Here is a 17,429-nt window from a genome sequence, read left to right as displayed (position 1 = left end):
AACTACTCCAGTGAGAATCAGTCTCAATCTATTTCTCCCCACCCCATCTCAGACAAGTTTTCATCTTCACACACTGGGAGACAGCTAATTTGTTGCATTTCACTAGGACAGTGGTCCCCAACCTTTTTGTGGCCAGTAGCACATTCATGTTTTCAGAAGTGTGTGGCGGGCACCAACAGTTTTTCAAGGCTTTTCTATTTGTACATTAAACAATACGAAAAACATCATTTAATATTACATAATATATGAAGCCATAAGATAAAACGGGTAATTTTACATGTAAAAGGTATTAAGGTGAAAGAGTAATTGACGAATAATTTAATTATGTGAATTTGCTCTTTTTTATCTATCTGTAAGAAAAATTAAGGCGTTTTAACAAAATAAATATCAAACATTCGGTCCATTCTGCAGAGGGGGAGCAGTTTTTGTTTTTGGCAGCAGTTCTGGGCAGTGCAGAGAGAAGCCACGAGGACAGAGAACACTGGCGCCCGCAGCACTCTGTCCCCAGCAGGTGCGGGGCCCTGATTTCTCTCCTCAGCTGGGCACTAGGTGGGCCCTGCACCTGCCAGGGACAGAGAACACCGGCGCCCGCAGCCTGCAGCCCTGGAGTTCTCTGTCTCCGGCAGGCGCGGGGCCATGGCTTCTCCCCCCTGCTGGGCACTAGGCGAGTGAACAAATGCCCCGGCAGGCGCCATGGCGCCCACGGGCACCGTGTTGAGGACCACTGCACTAGAAGTACCTCCTAGCTTTAGCTATGCTACTATCACACTTCACTACTTAGTCAATATCTCAGACAGAAATAAAGAATGGTTTCCTTTCTGCTCTGGGTATGGTTGGAACAACAGCAGGCTGCAACATGGTCTAACTCCCTTCAATAAGCCTAGGGAGTGGCAAGAAATGCTGTTCCCTACAATGCAGTTCTTGGACAGATCATCCTGTTACAAGATGTCTCTTGAAACTATGGCAGTTTCCACATGGGTTCCTGCTTCCAGCATGAGACTAAGAGTGAAATCCACTGAGGTGGGGCCACCTGTTCTCCAAAGACATTCAGCTATTGAGGCTAGTGTGCAACAATCAGGATTATTTTAATGTTCTCATGTTGTGCTCACACATCTTTGAAAGTTTTAAAAGCTAGTTTAAGACATTCCTAGGTGCTTCCAGACATCAGCTATATTTCACAGCACATGCATTCTAGGTTTCTGAACTACTTGCTCTATTTATACCAGGACTTGTTAAGTATAATATTTACTGCCAGTAATTGATGCATCAATGATTGAAAGCTTTCAGTAACTGGCATTTATTATCAAAGTCATACCGTATACATCTGTAATGTCAACAAGATGCCACAACTACAAAAAAGATTGTGCACTTTGCAGATTCAATGCAAAACAGTAAAATGGAAATCCATTTGTTAAAAAAAGTAATTAAAATTACTCCAGAAAGCAACTGAATTTTTGTAATGTCTTCACATCCAGTCAAATTAAAATGGTTAACAAGAAAAATACAAATTGAAAAGATCTGGTATCAGTGTTTAAAAAGGCAACTAATTTAAGCATTTCTATCAATTCGCACATCAATTTCCCTGCCACGAAGCTGTATCCCATTCATCATCCGGCAAGCTCTCTCAGCCACTTCTGGGGACTCAAATCTAACGACACCACAACCTTTGGACTTCCCATTCTCCATCTTGATGTCTGCATACAGCACGTGACCTGCAAAAAAGGGTTTGTGTTTAGTGTGCATGGTCAATACCTAACCAGGTTCCTACATGAAATGATCTTGTGATTAAGACTCTGAAAAGTCTCCAATAGAGCATTCCAAATACAGTGATAAAAAGATGTACATTTAGAACATATTTTGGAGTCAAATGCAGCAGAAACATTTCAGGTGTGATTATATAAAAGTACAGTCAAAGTACTGTTCTCAAAATTAAACATTTGCCTCACTTAACATATTTGATTGGAATCTGTTTCTTTCCACTGATCCACTCCCTTCAAGCATATCCCAGTGTTAAGAAGATGCAGCTTGACACTCAGTTTTGAGAGAGCCAGCCAAGACTTGCCCCCTTTTTAAGGAGTTCACAGGAAGGTGCATTGATGCTCCTCTCTATTTTGTAGTAAAGGCCACAGTGCAGTATTATTGTTATTCACTGATGGAACGAACAAGGAGTCAGCATATGGGACTAACTATAGGTAAGTAAAACTCAAACTCGTCAAACAGCTTCATATCTGGCATCCCCCGCCCAAGAGATCCCTACAAAGCCATTCCAGCAAAATACATGAGCCACATCATTTTAAGATTAATCTGTTGGATCGATCTACCCACATCCAGAAATCCTTAAAGCACAGCAGGGAAAATACGTGACAATTAACTGAATGGTTCTAAACTTAATTTGTGTTCTGAAATATTTCTACATGGAAGGCATATCATCTGTGCCAGCAGTTCTCAATCTTTTCCATACTTTTCCTCTACATAATAAGAGGAAGAATTTCTGAATCTGCCTCCCATCTAGTCCAAAAGACAAGTCCTTCTGAACCTACTTGAGACCTGCCACCCTCTCCCATGTTGAGACCCCATGATGTACATAATGAGCTCTTGTAAATGAAGCCATTTCCTCCTTTCACTTTAGTGTTACATTACTGGAGATGATTTAAAGATTAAAGGAATTCAGTTAGATTTCAATTTAATCTTTTATTGGATGAATCTGGTAAGACACAGTACTAGAGTTTTAAAGTGAAGAATAGTCACGGAATGTTGGTATTAACCTATAACTAGCAAGTGGAATTCTGGGCTCATGGATCAATGTTACAGAAGACAGTCTCTATTTTAGTAGGGCATATTTACACTAAAGTTTTGCATTAGAGGAGTACTTAGAATTGTATGATCTATTAAACTCCTGTAAGAAACAATTTACAGTTACTGGTAGGGATGGGATTACTAGTAAGCCTGATGTACCCAGGCTGTCTCCAACTATTGCAAGAAAGATGTACAATTATTGCGTGTTACTTTTGGAGTATTGCTACTAGAAGGCACAATTATTGGGGAGGATAAAAACCTGACACAGTTGAGGACTGTGTAACAAGCATTTATTCAAGATACAAGTTTTTACTTATATCTAATATTTTCCTAGGTTTGTATGAAGTTTTGGTTAAGTAGTACAGGCAGCAGTTTAAGTTATGATTCAGAAAGAGAATCTGATATGTTACATAATGATTTTGTCCTACAGTAAGGTTTGGAGGTTCTTCAGTAGTATAAAGTAACTTACCACACTCATTAAATTTGTCCTTCAGCATTTTCCATGTGAAATCAAAAGGAAGCTGGAGAAAGAAAGCAGTCACTCACTGAGAATCTGTTGCATGGTTTATCAATATAATTATTAAGAGTTGCTAGCACCGAAGTATAAAACACAGGGAAAACACAGCATTGTACTGTCCGCACTTACAAGCGTGGAGGGTTGTGTGTCCAGTTAGTAGCAATTAAATGAAAGATTTTTCTACTCAGACCTTATAAAAACTGTTCCCTGTGCAGCATTAATACATTTGATGGAGACTACACAAATACTTAAAATAGTCTAACTGAAGCCATCAAAACGTGCAACTTAGTACTAGCATTTCTTCATCCTCTAAGCTCCAACAAAAGAGTTTTGTGCAGTTATCTAGATTATGAAAATGTTACTTACATTTCTCACAAATATCTGGCAGGCTTTTCTGGCCACCCCAGCTGCAGGTCCTCCGGTTCCTCCAAGAGTGCCTGCAAAACTGCCTGCGAAGTTTCCACGATCCATGTCCATTGTTCTTTCAAAACTGCTTCCCATTGCAAGTCCCATCCGATCTATACCTGCCCCCATTCCCTGCCCCATGGTAGGCCCCATTCTCTCCATACTAGTGGCCCCCATGCGATCCAATCCCATTCTGTCCATACTAGTGGCCCCCATGCGATCCAATCCCATTCTGTCCATACTAGTGGCCCCCATGCGATCTAGTCCAGTTGGCATTCTATCTATAACTTGACCCATTCCAGTTCCCATTCCAGCAGGTACCATACGATCCATACTTAGACCCATCCTATCCATGCCAGAACCCATGCGATCTACTCCTGAGCCCATTCTGTCCATAGTTGTACTAACACGATCAATAGCAGTACCCATTCTATCAATACCAAAACCTATTCCAGAACCCATTCTTTCTATACCAGAACCCATTCGCTCAATGGTTGGGCCCATTCTGTCAATGCTAGAAGCTATGTGGTCTATGCCCAGAGGGGCCATTCGATCAATTCCTGGGGCCATTCGATCTACATTAGAACCCATGCGATCCAAAACAAGACCCATTCTATCTATTTCAGACCCTACTCTCTCCATCCCATGTCCCATCCCAGAAGGTATTCTTTCTATTCCCGCACCCAGACGATCAATGCCGGGTGCCATCCTCTCAATTCCAGGAATGCTGGCACTTCCACCTAGAACACAATACATTGAGACTTCATTATTTGTGATCATGTGAAGAGGATATTAAATTTGATGCACCTGGATAGTCTTGATGTTTGAAACTGTACAATTTGTTAGTGTCCTGTGCATTCCGTAGCTGCAAATTCTGAAGCAGAACTGTGCTTGAGAACCTAGGGTTTTGTTTTTTTTTAAATGAGAAGTCAAGTTTCTAGCCCTTACACATAGAGCTTTCAAATGTGAACCAAGTGTTAAAGAGATGCAGTGTTTGAAGCCGTTTGCAAATTCAAGAGAACAGTTGGATTTGTGTTCAGAGCTCACATCAACAATTTAAGTGTAACTTCAGCTGTCAAAACATAAGCCTGCTCAAGCACTAGCAGATATTGGGGTTGGGCAGTGAAGTAGCTAGTTGCTGGGAGTAGAATGAGTTCAAGACCCTTCTCCCAAAAGGATCGGAACAGACTCTGCTCCTGTCAGCCAGAAGTGGTAGAGAGATGCAAGCCAATAGTTTTAGCTTTCTCCTGGGTGCCAAAACCAACAGATTCCAGTGCACGTATTCACTGCCAAGGCAAAAGCATGCAGTATATTTAGCTTTTTAATATGGAGAGAAGCAAAAAAAAAATTTTAACTATTTCTTTGATTTTAGTGTACAGATCGTATCATTCCCGTGTATTCCTCCATGTCTGAACACTCCTAAATCTGCTACAGAATTGTGTCAGGTTTATTGTTAAGGCGACACTAGTAACAAGTTTTCTGCAAACCACATGAGTAATTTCAGTTACTATCCACGTCTAACGTTTCTTTGAGCACATCTAGCCCCAAAAATCAGCTATGCCACTCCAAAACTTTCCCTCATCTCCTTGAAAAGATGTGCTAGAAAGCAAGCTGTGATTAACTTAACAATTGTTTGACTTTTGGCAACTGTCTGAGCAGGATTAGGCACTCTATGCATTTGTGAGAGCATACTGCCATCTACTGAGCAACTGTAGCTTAACAAAGAACATATGGTATTTGTACTGATGACAGCGAACGTTTTCAGCTCATGCCTAGGGAGCAGACTCAGCTAGCAGGTGTGTTTTATTATGAAGGGATAAGCTCATAGTATTTAAATGTTGCATGCTCATTTGTATCTTAAGACAAATTTGAACCTGACTGTGGCTCAAAGGGGGAAAAAGGCATGTTTGGGCTCAGGCTCATTTACAACTTCCCAATATTTCTGAAGAATGATTATGTTGAAGAACGAGATGCTGATGTAGTCTGACATTTTTGCAAACAGTACACCACAAAATCTGAACAGTAATAAAAGGGCCTGAAGTTTATTTGGTCTTTCTTTCTGGGCCTGAGGTGCAAATGTGGTACAGATAGCACAACGTGCCGGGGAATGGTTCTCCCTGAATCATTTTAGACATCCGATATGTGCATGAGATGCCAGCTGCACCGCTTGAACTAGTGTTTCTTCACACTGGGATCGTGCATACTGAACAATAAAGCTGCCCTTAAATTTACGATCCAGTCTAAAACTAAACTAAACATTCTAAAAACTGACTATTAACTATAAAATTTCAACTAACATAAGCTAAGGTAAAGGCAGTACATAAGTGGAGCAGAGTGGTTCACATCCTTTCACTGATGTTGTTTAAAATCTACCTGCTAACCACATGAACTAATTTAAAATGAAGGTTGGTTACTTTTAACCAGAGTTCTCTGACAGCAGAAAAACTAGGGTATTTTAATTTGGACTCCACAGGGACAGGGAAAGGGTGTGGGGGTGTGAATATGCAGAGTCCCTCTCAAAGAACTCCAGTTACAAGTAACCTCTCAATTTCTTCAAGTTTCCTCTGCATATTCCCGCTCTTGGGACAGTTTGGCAACCAACAAAGTAAACTGGATGGAGCGATGTGGAGTTCTACTTGCACAAGGATTAGAGTACCGTTCTACTACGCTGGGATTGGATGCCACATCCAATGCATGATGTTATGAAAGTGTGAAATGATTTCCACGTACCAGCTCTGTATATCTCAAAATAAGGGGAATGTGTATTTAAAAAAATATGTAGATTTTACTAGAGCCATAACAATGAGCTAAATGGACTAGGCTGGACACTCAAAAAATCTCATTGTTATAGTAGAAAATATAGAATGTTTGTCCATGTGAGGATGGAAAGCTGATACTGCTACTAAGTGAGAACTAATTGCCAAACCCTGATGTTTTTAGGTGCAGTAAGTTATCCACAAGATGCTGAATTGAGGACTGCATTGGCAAAAGATAGAAAAACACTTCCAATTCAACATGGAGGACTTTCTACTATTCAACAAGTCATTTGCTTGGAGCAAGTTCACAGACTCGTCTAGGATTTAGCCATAGAGCATCCAGGCTGTTAATTTAAGTTCCTGCCCAAAGGTTTGGGTGCAACAGCTGACTGTGATCTTGTGAGATTAAGTCTGGGTCCAATGGAAACAAAATCAGAGCCTCCAGTGACAGATCCAGAGGAGTGGGGAACCAGTGCTGCCAGGGCCACTCTGGGGCTATTAAGATAGATGGCATGATCCAGTTTGATCTTTAGCAACACTGTAAGAGTGGAATTGGGAAAGCATAGTAAGGTTTATCCAGGGTATCAGGAAAGTGTCTGATGGAAATGGGACTGCCACCTGGTAGATAGAAAATTGATGACATTTCCTGTTGGGTTTTGGTTGCAAGTAGACCTATGTGAGGATTCCTCTTCTCTGGAAAATGCAACTGGCTACATCTGGTCGGAGAGACCACTCGTGGGGGACTCGTAAAATGATCCACTTCGGCAGTCTGCCCACTCATTCTGTGCCCTAGAAGGTAAGAGGCTTCAAGAATGATTGAACTGACGCGCCAATATTCCATTTCTGACCTGCCTCGACACAGTGGGGAAGGGCAAGCTCTTCCCTGCCTGCTGAAGTAAAACATTGCCACTGTGTTGTCAGAGAACAGACTTTTCCACTGACAGGCTAGGCAGACAGCCTGTAGGTCCCTGATGCTGATATGTAGAGCGAGGTCCCCTTGAGGGACATAAAACTTGAGTATGGAGGGGAACAGATGAGCCGCTCGCTCACCCCAGGGCAGACACGTCCATCAGCAAAGACTGAGGGCGGACAAAGGCAACGCCTGCACAAACACTGACTGGGTTTGTTCACCAGTCTAGAGAAGTCAATACTCAAGAGGGCACATTTAACAGAGTTCCGATGTTGAAGATTTGATGAACAAACAGAGGTCAGACAGCTCTGAAGAGTCCTGAGATGTAGGCTGGCATGCTGGACTATGTATGTGTCATATGCCCCAGCGCCTCATACAGTTTTGAGCTGTTGTTGGTAAGCACTGAGATCAGCAACAAGAGATCGAACCGTTTGGAACCTTATATCGGGAAGGAAAGCTCTGGCCTGAGTAGAGTCCAGCACTGCTCCTATGAACTCTATCCTCTTATCTGGGCAAAGTAGCTTTTTCTAAGTTGATCAGTAGATCCAGCGTTTTACAAATTGACTAAATGAGAGATAGACTTGACAGTACCTGAACCCTGGACTGGTCTCTGACTAGCCAGTCATCCAGGGCAGGGTAGACTTGTACTCGGAGCCTCCTCAGAAAAGCAGCTACCACTGTCATACCATTTCTGAAAACTCAACAAGCTGCTGACAGGCCAAAAGTAGCATGGTGAACAGGTAAAGAGAGCGGTCTTAGGTGGTAAGGAGGAAGTATAGTGTCTCCTTTATACCAGCACATAATGGTGTGCAGCAGCAGAGAGCACTTGAGTCAGGCCAACAGGTACCACTGAGGGAAAAATTCCCTATGATTGACTGTGTGCACAATGCACACATGTAATCACTTGAAGAACCACTCAGTTCGGATACCTCCCATACAGCTCATGAGAACACTTAGGCCTGGTCTACACTAGCCTGTTATTTCGGAATTAGCCGAGTTATTTCAGAAGAAAAAAAAAAAATCCAGTCCACATGACCAAACTTTTTTTTCCTATTTAAAGGGCTCTTTAATTCGATTTCTGTTCTCTGCCTCGGCAAGTGGAGTAGCACTTAAATCGAGATCACAATCCCGGGTTAAAGGTATTGTGGACATAATTAAACGTTATTGGCCTCTGGGAGCTATCCCAGGATGCTCCCTTGCGACCGCTCTGGTCAACACTCTCAACTCCAATACACTAGCCAGATGGACAGGAAAAGCCCTGGGAACTTTTGAATTTCATTTCCTGTTTGGTCACCATCAGCACAGGTGACCATCAGCACAGTCCACCATCACAGGCGACCAGGCAGAGTCCACCATCACAGGAGATCACAGAGTCCCAGATTCGAAGATGAGCCCCAGCATGGTCCGAACGGGAGGTACTGGATCTCATCACATGCTGGGGAGAGGAGTCTGTTATGGCAGAACTACATTTAAAAAAAACAAAACAAAAAAAAGAACACAAATACCTATGCTAAAGTCTCCAGGGCCATGATGGAAAGAGGCTACTCCAGGGACACAGAGCACTGTCGTACAAAAAATCAAGGAGCTCAGGCAAGCATACCAAAAAGCCAGGGAGGCAAACAGGCGCTCTGGGTCACAGCCCCATACATTCCGCTTTTACCGTGAGCTGCATGCAATTATGGGGGGTGATGCCACCACTACCCCACCACTGTCCGTGGACACCTGCAAGGGGGGAATTGCACGGAGCGAGGAGGAAGACACATTGGAAGACGAAGAGGAGAGTGCACAGGCGGCAAGTGGGGAATCCGTTTCCCCCCACAGCCAGGAACTAATCTTAACGCTGGATCCAATAGCCTCCCCTCACTCCCAAGCGGGCTCCTGTTCCATGACCCTGGAAAAGGTACTTCTGATGAATGAGAGGCTGATTGGAGCCATGCGGTGAGGGGGAAACCCAGCCGTGCTGGGTTGTTCGCGTTTAGAGTAAATGGCTCATCCCTGCTCTGAGCCTGATCGGAGCCGGGCGGAGGGTGGTTGTGTGCAGTGGTCATCCCAGAGAGCCCGCAGGCCCTCCTTTTATATGGCAAATCCACCAGGCATTGCTTGCTGTGGGAAAGGGGGCCCAGCAGTTTGAAAGCATTGAAATGAACGTAGAAGCAGCAGAACCCTGCGTGCCCCTAGGGGCTTCCTGCAAGATGAATTTTGTTGCCCGGCTGTGTGTGATGGCTTACTCATACCAAAGTGCCCCCTTTGTTCTCTGCAGTGCATTTTTTAAAATACTACCCTCCCTTTTTCTCCTCCCGCAGGTGCAAATGTTTCAACGCAGCCCCTATCTACTCCATCCCAGAGGCTGGTCCAGATTAGAAAGCGGAAAAAAAACGAACTTGGGAGGACATGTTTGCCGAGCTCATGCAGTCCTCCCGCACTGATAGGGCCCAGCTGAATGCATGGAGGCAAACAATTGTGGAGTCCCGTAAAGCATTACGGCAACACGAAGAGAGGAGGGAGGCACGCGATTAGAGCAGGCAGGACGCTATGGTCAAGCTCATGGGGGAGCAAACTGACATGTTCTGCTGTATGGTGGATCTAATGCAGGAAAGGCAGCAAGACCACAGACTTCCGCTGCAGCCCCTGTATAACCACCTTCCCTCCTCCCCAAGTTCCATAGCCTCCTCACCCAGACACCCAAGAACACAAGGGGGAAGCTACAGGGACCCACACACTCAACCCCAGAGGACTGCCCAAGCACCAGAAAGCTGGCGTATGCAAACTTTTGATTTGGTTTCTCGACTTGTTTTTCCCTCCTCCTCCTCCACCCCCCAACCCAACCCCCCACCCCCAGTCTATCTTCTAATTTCTCTCAATGCGCTGTGCATCAAATGACAGTTTTTAAACAATTTTGACTTTATTCCCTTTCATATATATAGGGTGCGAGTAACTTCAAGAGAAACAAACAACTGTCACACCGTACTCTGGCCAGTCATGAAACTGGCTTTCAAAGCTTCTCTGATGCGCAGCGCGCCCTGCTGTGCTCTTCAAATCGCCCTGTTGTCTGGCTGTGTGAAACTGGCAGCCAGGCGAGTTGCCTCAACCTCTCACCCCGCCATAAAAGTCTCCCCCTTACACTCACAGAGATTGTGGAGCACACAAGCAGCAGCAATTACAGTTGGAATACTGGTTGTGCTGAGATCTAACCAAGTCAGTAAACTGCGCCAGCGCCCTCTCAAACATCCAAAAAGCACACTCCACCATTCTGCACTTGCTCAGTCTATAGTTGAACTGCTCCTTACTACTGTCCAGGGTGCCTGTGTATGGCTTCATGAGCCATGGCATTAAGGGTAGGCTGGGTCCCCGAGGATAACTATAGGCATTTCAACATCCCCAACAGTAATTTTCTGGTCTGGGAAGTAAGTCTGCAGCTGTTCAAACAGACCAGAGTTCCTGAAGATGCGAGTGTCATGCACTTTTCCCGGCCATCCCACGTTGATGTCAAACGTCCCTTGTGATCCACCAGTGCTTGCAGCATCATGGAAAGGTACCCCTTGCAGTTTATGTACTGGCCACCACGGTGTGCCAGGGCCAAGATGGGGATATGCGTTCCGTCTATCGCCCCACCGCAGTTAGGGAACCCCAGCGCATTAATGCCATCCACAGTGGTCTGCACATTTCCCAAAGTCACTACCCTTGATAGCAGCAGCTCAAAGACTGCGTTGGCTACTTGTAGCACAGCAGCCCCTACAGTAGATTTGCCCACTCCAAACTGATTCCCGACTGACCGGTAGCTGTCGGGCGTTGCAAGCTTCCACAGTGCTATGGCCACTCGCTTCTCAATGGTGATGGCTGCTCTCATTTTGGTGTCTTTGCGCTTCAGGGCAGGGGACAGCAAGTCACAAAGTTCCATGAAAGTGGCCCTACCCATACGAAGGTTTTGCAGCCACTGGGAATCATCCCAGACCTGCAACACTATGCGGTCCCCCACCAGTCTGTGCTTGTTTCCCAGGCCCAGAATTGGCGTTCCACGGCATGAACCTGGCCCAATGCCACCATGATCTCCCAATCGCCACATGCCATGCACCTAGGGAACGTCTGTGTCCATGTCCTCATCAGTATAGTAATCGCACTGTCGTCGCTTCCTCGCCCGGTTTTGCAGGTACTGAACATACTGCTTGATAATGCATGAGGTATTTACAATGGTCAAAACTGCAGCAGAGATTTGAGCGGGCTCCATGTTTGCCGCGCAATGGCGCCTGCACAGATAATCCTTGAAAAAGGGCGCGAAATGAACTGTTCGGTTCAAGATGGCCGATAAAAGGTGGTAAATGGTTGTCTTCTGTAGCTTCCACGGGAGCCCAGGACAGCTTCCGCCGCTTTCTCCAGATTGTCTGTGCGGCTTTGTTCACAATGGCCGAGAAACGGCGGGAAATGGTTAGATGAAAGAGTAGATAGAAAGAGGAGAGGACATTCGAAGTGGATTCAACATACCAGGAGACAGGTGGTGCACCGTGATGCACCGTCTGCTGGCAGCATGGCATCTGCCATAGCTTTCACGGAGGGAGGAGCGAGTGACGGCACACACCCAGAAAAACCCGTGAGAATGTTTCTGCCCCATCATGCACTGGGAGCTTAACCCACAATTCCAATGGGCGCCGAGACTGAGGGAACTGTGGGATAGCTACCACAGTGGAACGCTCGCCATTTGATGCTAGCCTCGGTACTGTGGACGCACTCCGCTGAATTAACGCACTTTAGTGGGGACACAACATCGAATGTATGAACTTGATTCAGGAAATTCTAATAAAATAATTTTGAATTAATTTCGTACTGTAGACGTACCCTTAGTTTCTCAAAAGGCATGGTTTCAAATACATTTTAGGGAGTACACTAAATTTTAGTCAAAGTTGCAACTAGATTCTCATACCACAGCAGAAGAGATTATTCCAAACATTACTTGTCACTATTGTGAGCACAATTCAGATGAATAGCACATAGCACAAATACAGCCTTCGTTTGCTTACCTATTCCCCTGTCCAGGGTGTCTCCAAAACTACGAGACATTCCCATTTCATTTCTTCCAAAGTCTCTGTCAAATCCTCCACCCATCGCACGATCCATCTCTGCAGAAAGTATTAATTTAGTATATTTCCAAGACAACTTAGACATTTTGAAGAGAACATGTCTCTTGTAATATTTTAGCAGGTGAACTGTGAAACAAGTGTTTTGTCATGTACTGCCTCTTAGAGATATAGACCCCCATACACGTGGAGTTTTTTTGTTTGTTTGCTTTTACACGCACACACACTTCAGATCCTTGCACTTCCTTTTCCTAGTGGATCTTGGCAAGATGTTTGGAGGACCTGTATCTATGGATTACACAGGACTAACCCAAGCTCCTGCTCTGTTCCGTAACAGATCATCAACACTCCTCTCTCAACCTACTTACGATGAGGAGGGAGCCAAACCTTTTCAGGTACAACTGTAATATCACTCTATCCAGGTCCTCCCAAGAGCTAGCCAAGATTTCTTCAAAGTTAGGATTTCATATTTCAGTGTTAGAAAGTGGTCAGGAAAAGCTCTGGAAATTTTAGGCTATTTCATACCCCATAAGAGCAAACAAGTGTTTATTTTTAAGTGCAACTCTGCAAGGGAAAGATTGATTGTGTCATTTTTGCTTCTTCATGATGAATAAAGAAAGGCTGAATCAGTTGTCAAAACTCAAGGGTTTTCCTAATTTTATTTACATGTTAAGGTAAGGTCTTATCCATCCCAGAAGACTAGGGAACTGAGTAAAACGGGCTATCACAAGTGAAACCTGAGCAATTGAGAGGGGAAAGGAATTTTTGGTCAAGGTGGTTGGAACTGTTTATTGGCATCTTTAACTGAAATGTTTAACAAGTGGAAAAATGAGATCTTTGTTGAAGATGCATCACTCCCATTCCAACAAGAAAAGATTGAGAAAACTCCAGTTTTTTCCAGGGAGACCTACAGCAAAAGTTAAACTTGACACTGCTGTTATGGCTAGTGGTAAAAACAAGCAAAAAAATAAAGCTTTCAGGTTCTCGTTACACAATATAAAGGAAATGTGTTCTTTTCCTTTCTTTTGTAGGTAGCCTTAAAGCATACAATGCTCCAACAGGATTGCCAATCATTACTAATTCAATTAGACCATCCAAATTTGAAGAGTTCCATGACAAGACATTTACTGAGGCTGGGGGTCTATAATGTAGGAATCAGTGCCTCACCACTCATTCTGCCCATATTCATTCCAGATGGAAAGCGACCCAGGTTGTCCATGCCACCAAAAGGACCCTCCATTCCTGAAACAAATTATAGTATCTAAGATAAAGGTGACATTAAAAAGTGCATTTCAAATAAGTTACCACACTAGATCAGAATGTGTAATTCCACCTATTTACTCTTTGGTAATATTGCTAGGAATATTCTAGGAAAAGCAGCCACATGTAAAATGCCATCTCAAAACAGTACACCTTGGAGGCATAAGGGAATGTTTACAAAATTAAAACTAGCATTAACAAGAAATTCCTTGTAATGGAACTGTTCAGTTTAGTCTCAAGATAGAATATGTCCACAGGCCCATGCTCTAACTTTTGTAAATATCCAGCAGCAGTTAAGAGTCACAAGTGGTTAACATCTTGGTTTATATTTCATCTGAAGATCTCACCCCTCCAGGAGCACAATACCTATTAGCACAACATATGGTAATTTATTACTGCTTTAAAAACAAGGGTCACTACTGACTTGGTGACTGTTTCCAAGTAAACAAATGCTTATCTGGCATTATTCTTCCTAAATTAAGGTATTTCCAGGGAGATGTCAGTCTATGTAAATGATAGCTAATACCAAAGACAAATAAAGATATATTTATATATGAAAAAGCTATTTGCACTTCAGAACTGCATATACAGTAGCTTACCTCCCATTTTATTTATTCCAAAGCCCATGCCTTCCATTCCCATTCCTCAAAATAAAAAAAGAAAGCTTTATTTACAGATGGAATTATACATGCATACAATCAGTCTGATGTTTCAGCTTCTCAAAGTTACTTTGCAGGAATGCGGACTTAGATTTTGGTTTAGAAGCTTATACTGAGAAAAGTAGTGAACGAGCAGATCTACTAACAAGAGCTCTTTGGGGAGATGACATGAAATCCTTTCTAAAAGGACAAAACAGCAGAAAAATCATGAGCATATTCAAATTGAAAGTTGTTAGAAATGCAACTTCACAATTGGTTCTTTCACAGTAGCATGTAATGAATCCAGTATTCATTTTCCAGGCAACTTAGAATTATGGATTCTAAATGGAGGTCAAATTATCAGTTACTGATGTTTGGTATTTAGTAGGAAGCCACAAATCACTTATGAATTATGACAATACTTTGAAATGCAACACCTTCAGGTATCTGACTTGGAACTTCTGTGTTCTATTTTGACAAGAAGCATTATAGCCTCAGGTGAAGTGCCACTTCCCTATGGGACATAAAAAGAAAGCCTGACCGAAGCACAAACAATCCCATCTCAGAATATTACCATAGAGGAACACTGATAAGAGAGAACACTGTATCAAATAGTTAGAGGTCTAAATGTAGATTTCTGAAATCAAAAGGCTTTCCAAACTCATTAAGAAGTTTTCAATAGAAGACTACTTTGAAAGTTTAACATCCCCTTGTACTGTTTGCTCCTAGTGTACAAGAACCAGAAAATGAGGTATGTACTAGGCAAGGGGTTTCCAAAGTGTGGTATATGTACCACGGGTGGTATGTGAGCTTGATGTTCCATCTATTCATTTAGAATTTAAGGTGGTACGTAAATCCACTCTACTTTGGATCATCACGGAGGAAAAATACTTTAGCAGTTTGGATTTTTTGAAGCACGTTTTGGGTTCTCTTTACTGGAAAGACAGCAACCCTAGGCCATATGAAAAGCTCGGAAAAAGACTTAATGAAGCGCACACACAGTAAGAAGTGTGATTTTCTTACCTCCAGGTCCCATGTTGGGCATTCCCATGCCTTTGTTTAAATGATTTGCATCAATAGGCTGACCTCCTGGTCCTAATCCCATGCCAATGCCACCAAGCCCATCTAGAGAAAAAAGTAATTTTTGGGGAGGGGCACAGATGATAGCAAGCTTTGTTCTTAAAGTGACAAAATTACTATTTTGTTCTGAAGATCTCAGTGGATTCCCACTCTTGGGTCTGTATTTCTAGCACTTGAGTAAGTGGGAACTCTCGAAACTCTGAAGTTGGATCTGAAATAGTGATGATAGGTGCAATACCACCTCTCTCTACTTCCTCAAGCATCTCCCTCCCAATCCCCATTTAGGTACTTTCAAAGGTCAGCCCTAATGCAAGAGCTGAAAGTCTTCTAAACAGCAAGATGGAAAAAAGAATGAACATTTACTTTTGGATGATGGAGGATAAGAAATGAGTTAATATATAAGTTAACACCCCTCCATTTGAGATCAGTGGGAATCCAGTGGGGAACAGCTCATCCTTTTTAGAGTATTGTTCTTGATCATTCAATAGCCAAGGTAAGGCAACAGCCAACTTCCTTCTCACATACAGATGCACTTACTAGGGATTGTAGATGCATCCCTGTGGATACTTAAATGCTATAGAATCCAAAGCACAAAGCCAGCCTCCTTCCTTTAAGAGGCATGATGTTTCCAGACACCATCTTGACTTTCCTTTGATCCAGAACTGATTGAGGGATCCCCAAACCACAGAGGCTAACCCCTCCTGTCGCCTTGAGTATTAGGGAGTACCTGGAATAAAAGCCCTTCCCCACCTCACCTAGCAACATCAGCTTTATGGCACTCTTTGCCAAGGAGGCTTTCCTGCACCATCCCTGCAGTATAGCAAACTGAACTCCTGCAAGCCATAAATTCAAGGTGTTAGTTTTAAAGAAACTTACGAGGAAGCTGCTGGGGTCGTTCTGGAGGGAAGAAGTCTCCCTTTGGAAAGGCTCGCTCATCCTGAAAACAGTTCAACAGCATTAAACCCCACACATGAGATTACTGGCAGCAACTTTTAATGGAACCAACCCTCTGAAAGCTATGACAATTCCTGGCAAACAGCATCCATAACTGTACTATGGACTTACTGCCAAGTAGGCAATTCATAAATATGGCCATTTCCTGAAGTTACATTTTGGGGGGATTACCCGAGAAGAGAATTCTCTATGGGCAAGGCACTGGCACTTTAGCCTCCTCAATGCAACTTGAGAAATAGCAATAGGGGAAACTTGGAAATCTGCATTTAGCTACACTAACAATACAAATGCATTTAAATCGTTTAGGTGCTTGCTGATGGCATAAATAAAATTTTAACCAGCACTAAAGCTTTCTGTTAAAGCAATTGCAGCTGTCCTCAAGAGTGCTCTACAAACAGCAATCCTAGCCATAAGACAGATATGTACCAGTAAACAAAAAGTTATTCCAGCTTTGAGTGATGAAACCAGTTCAAAATCCAGATTCATTTGATCCTTTGCCTCTGTTATGCTGCCACATAGCCATTCTATGGCAGCTGCTTGTGTTTCCTATGTGCTTAGGCTGGGTTTGAAGCAGCAGCACGATGGTGAAGAGTTCTGAGTGCTTAACGAGTCTGATGACCTCTCACATTTCATCCTACAAACTAAATGTGACGAAACAATCCTCACAGTTGCATCTCCATTTCTCTCCTTGCCTTCCCCTGCCACACCAGATTAACACATTGCTTGGTTCTCAACTTGTGAGTGTTCCATGGACCACAGTTTGAACGCCAGCCATAAGATATCCAACCCATGTTCTGATATCACATTACACAGTAAGAGGACTGTGAATATACTTACCATTTTTACATGCATTGGTCTGTCAAAAAGCAGTTGCCCGTTGAACATTGCTAATACTTAAGTTAAGGATGTTTTTTTTCAAAATATTAGTCCAAAAATCTTATTGCTAAAAAACTTAAAGTTTGAAGCTGTACTGCTGTTAATGTCTGGCAGTGTATCAGCCCCACCCCACAGCAGGGAGGCTCTTAAGCAAAATAGGCAGTCACG

The 17,429-nt window shown here is 43.2% G+C and overlaps 1 protein-coding gene across 3 annotated transcripts in view; it reads right to left on the bottom strand.

Annotated features, from left to right (window-relative positions):
• Positions 1-1,273: 1,273 nt before the first annotated feature.
• The window catches only part of HNRNPM (heterogeneous nuclear ribonucleoprotein M), a 55,580-nt gene continuing 39,424 nt past the window's right edge, over positions 1,274-17,429 (bottom strand). For 2 of the 3 annotated variants that reach the window (XM_044998468.1, XM_044998469.1), the window contains 9 exons: positions 17,223-17,272; positions 16,308-16,368; positions 15,375-15,476; positions 14,313-14,357; positions 13,621-13,695; positions 12,397-12,495; positions 3,680-4,458; positions 3,266-3,317; positions 1,274-1,712 (listed from right to left, as the gene is read on the bottom strand). In XM_044998468.1, the coding sequence (XP_044854403.1) occupies positions 1,549-1,712; positions 3,266-3,317; positions 3,680-4,458; positions 12,397-12,495; positions 13,621-13,695; positions 14,313-14,357; positions 15,375-15,476; positions 16,308-16,368; positions 17,223-17,272 (1,427 nt within the window). In that variant the 3' untranslated portion in view covers positions 1,274-1,548. Of the gene's footprint in view, positions 1,713-3,265; positions 3,318-3,679; positions 4,459-12,396; positions 12,496-13,620; positions 13,696-14,312; positions 14,358-15,374; positions 15,477-16,307; positions 16,369-17,222; positions 17,273-17,429 lie in introns of those variants that run through there. The other variant, XM_044998470.1, reaches the window with a different exon arrangement.

The sequence above is a fragment of the Mauremys mutica genome, chromosome 24 (assembly GCF_020497125.1).
Source record: "Mauremys mutica isolate MM-2020 ecotype Southern chromosome 24, ASM2049712v1, whole genome shotgun sequence".
Taxonomy (NCBI): domain Eukaryota; kingdom Metazoa; phylum Chordata; order Testudines; family Geoemydidae; genus Mauremys; species Mauremys mutica.
The sequence above is the reverse complement of the archived record's forward strand: the minus strand, read 5'-3'. Positions and strand labels throughout refer to the sequence as shown.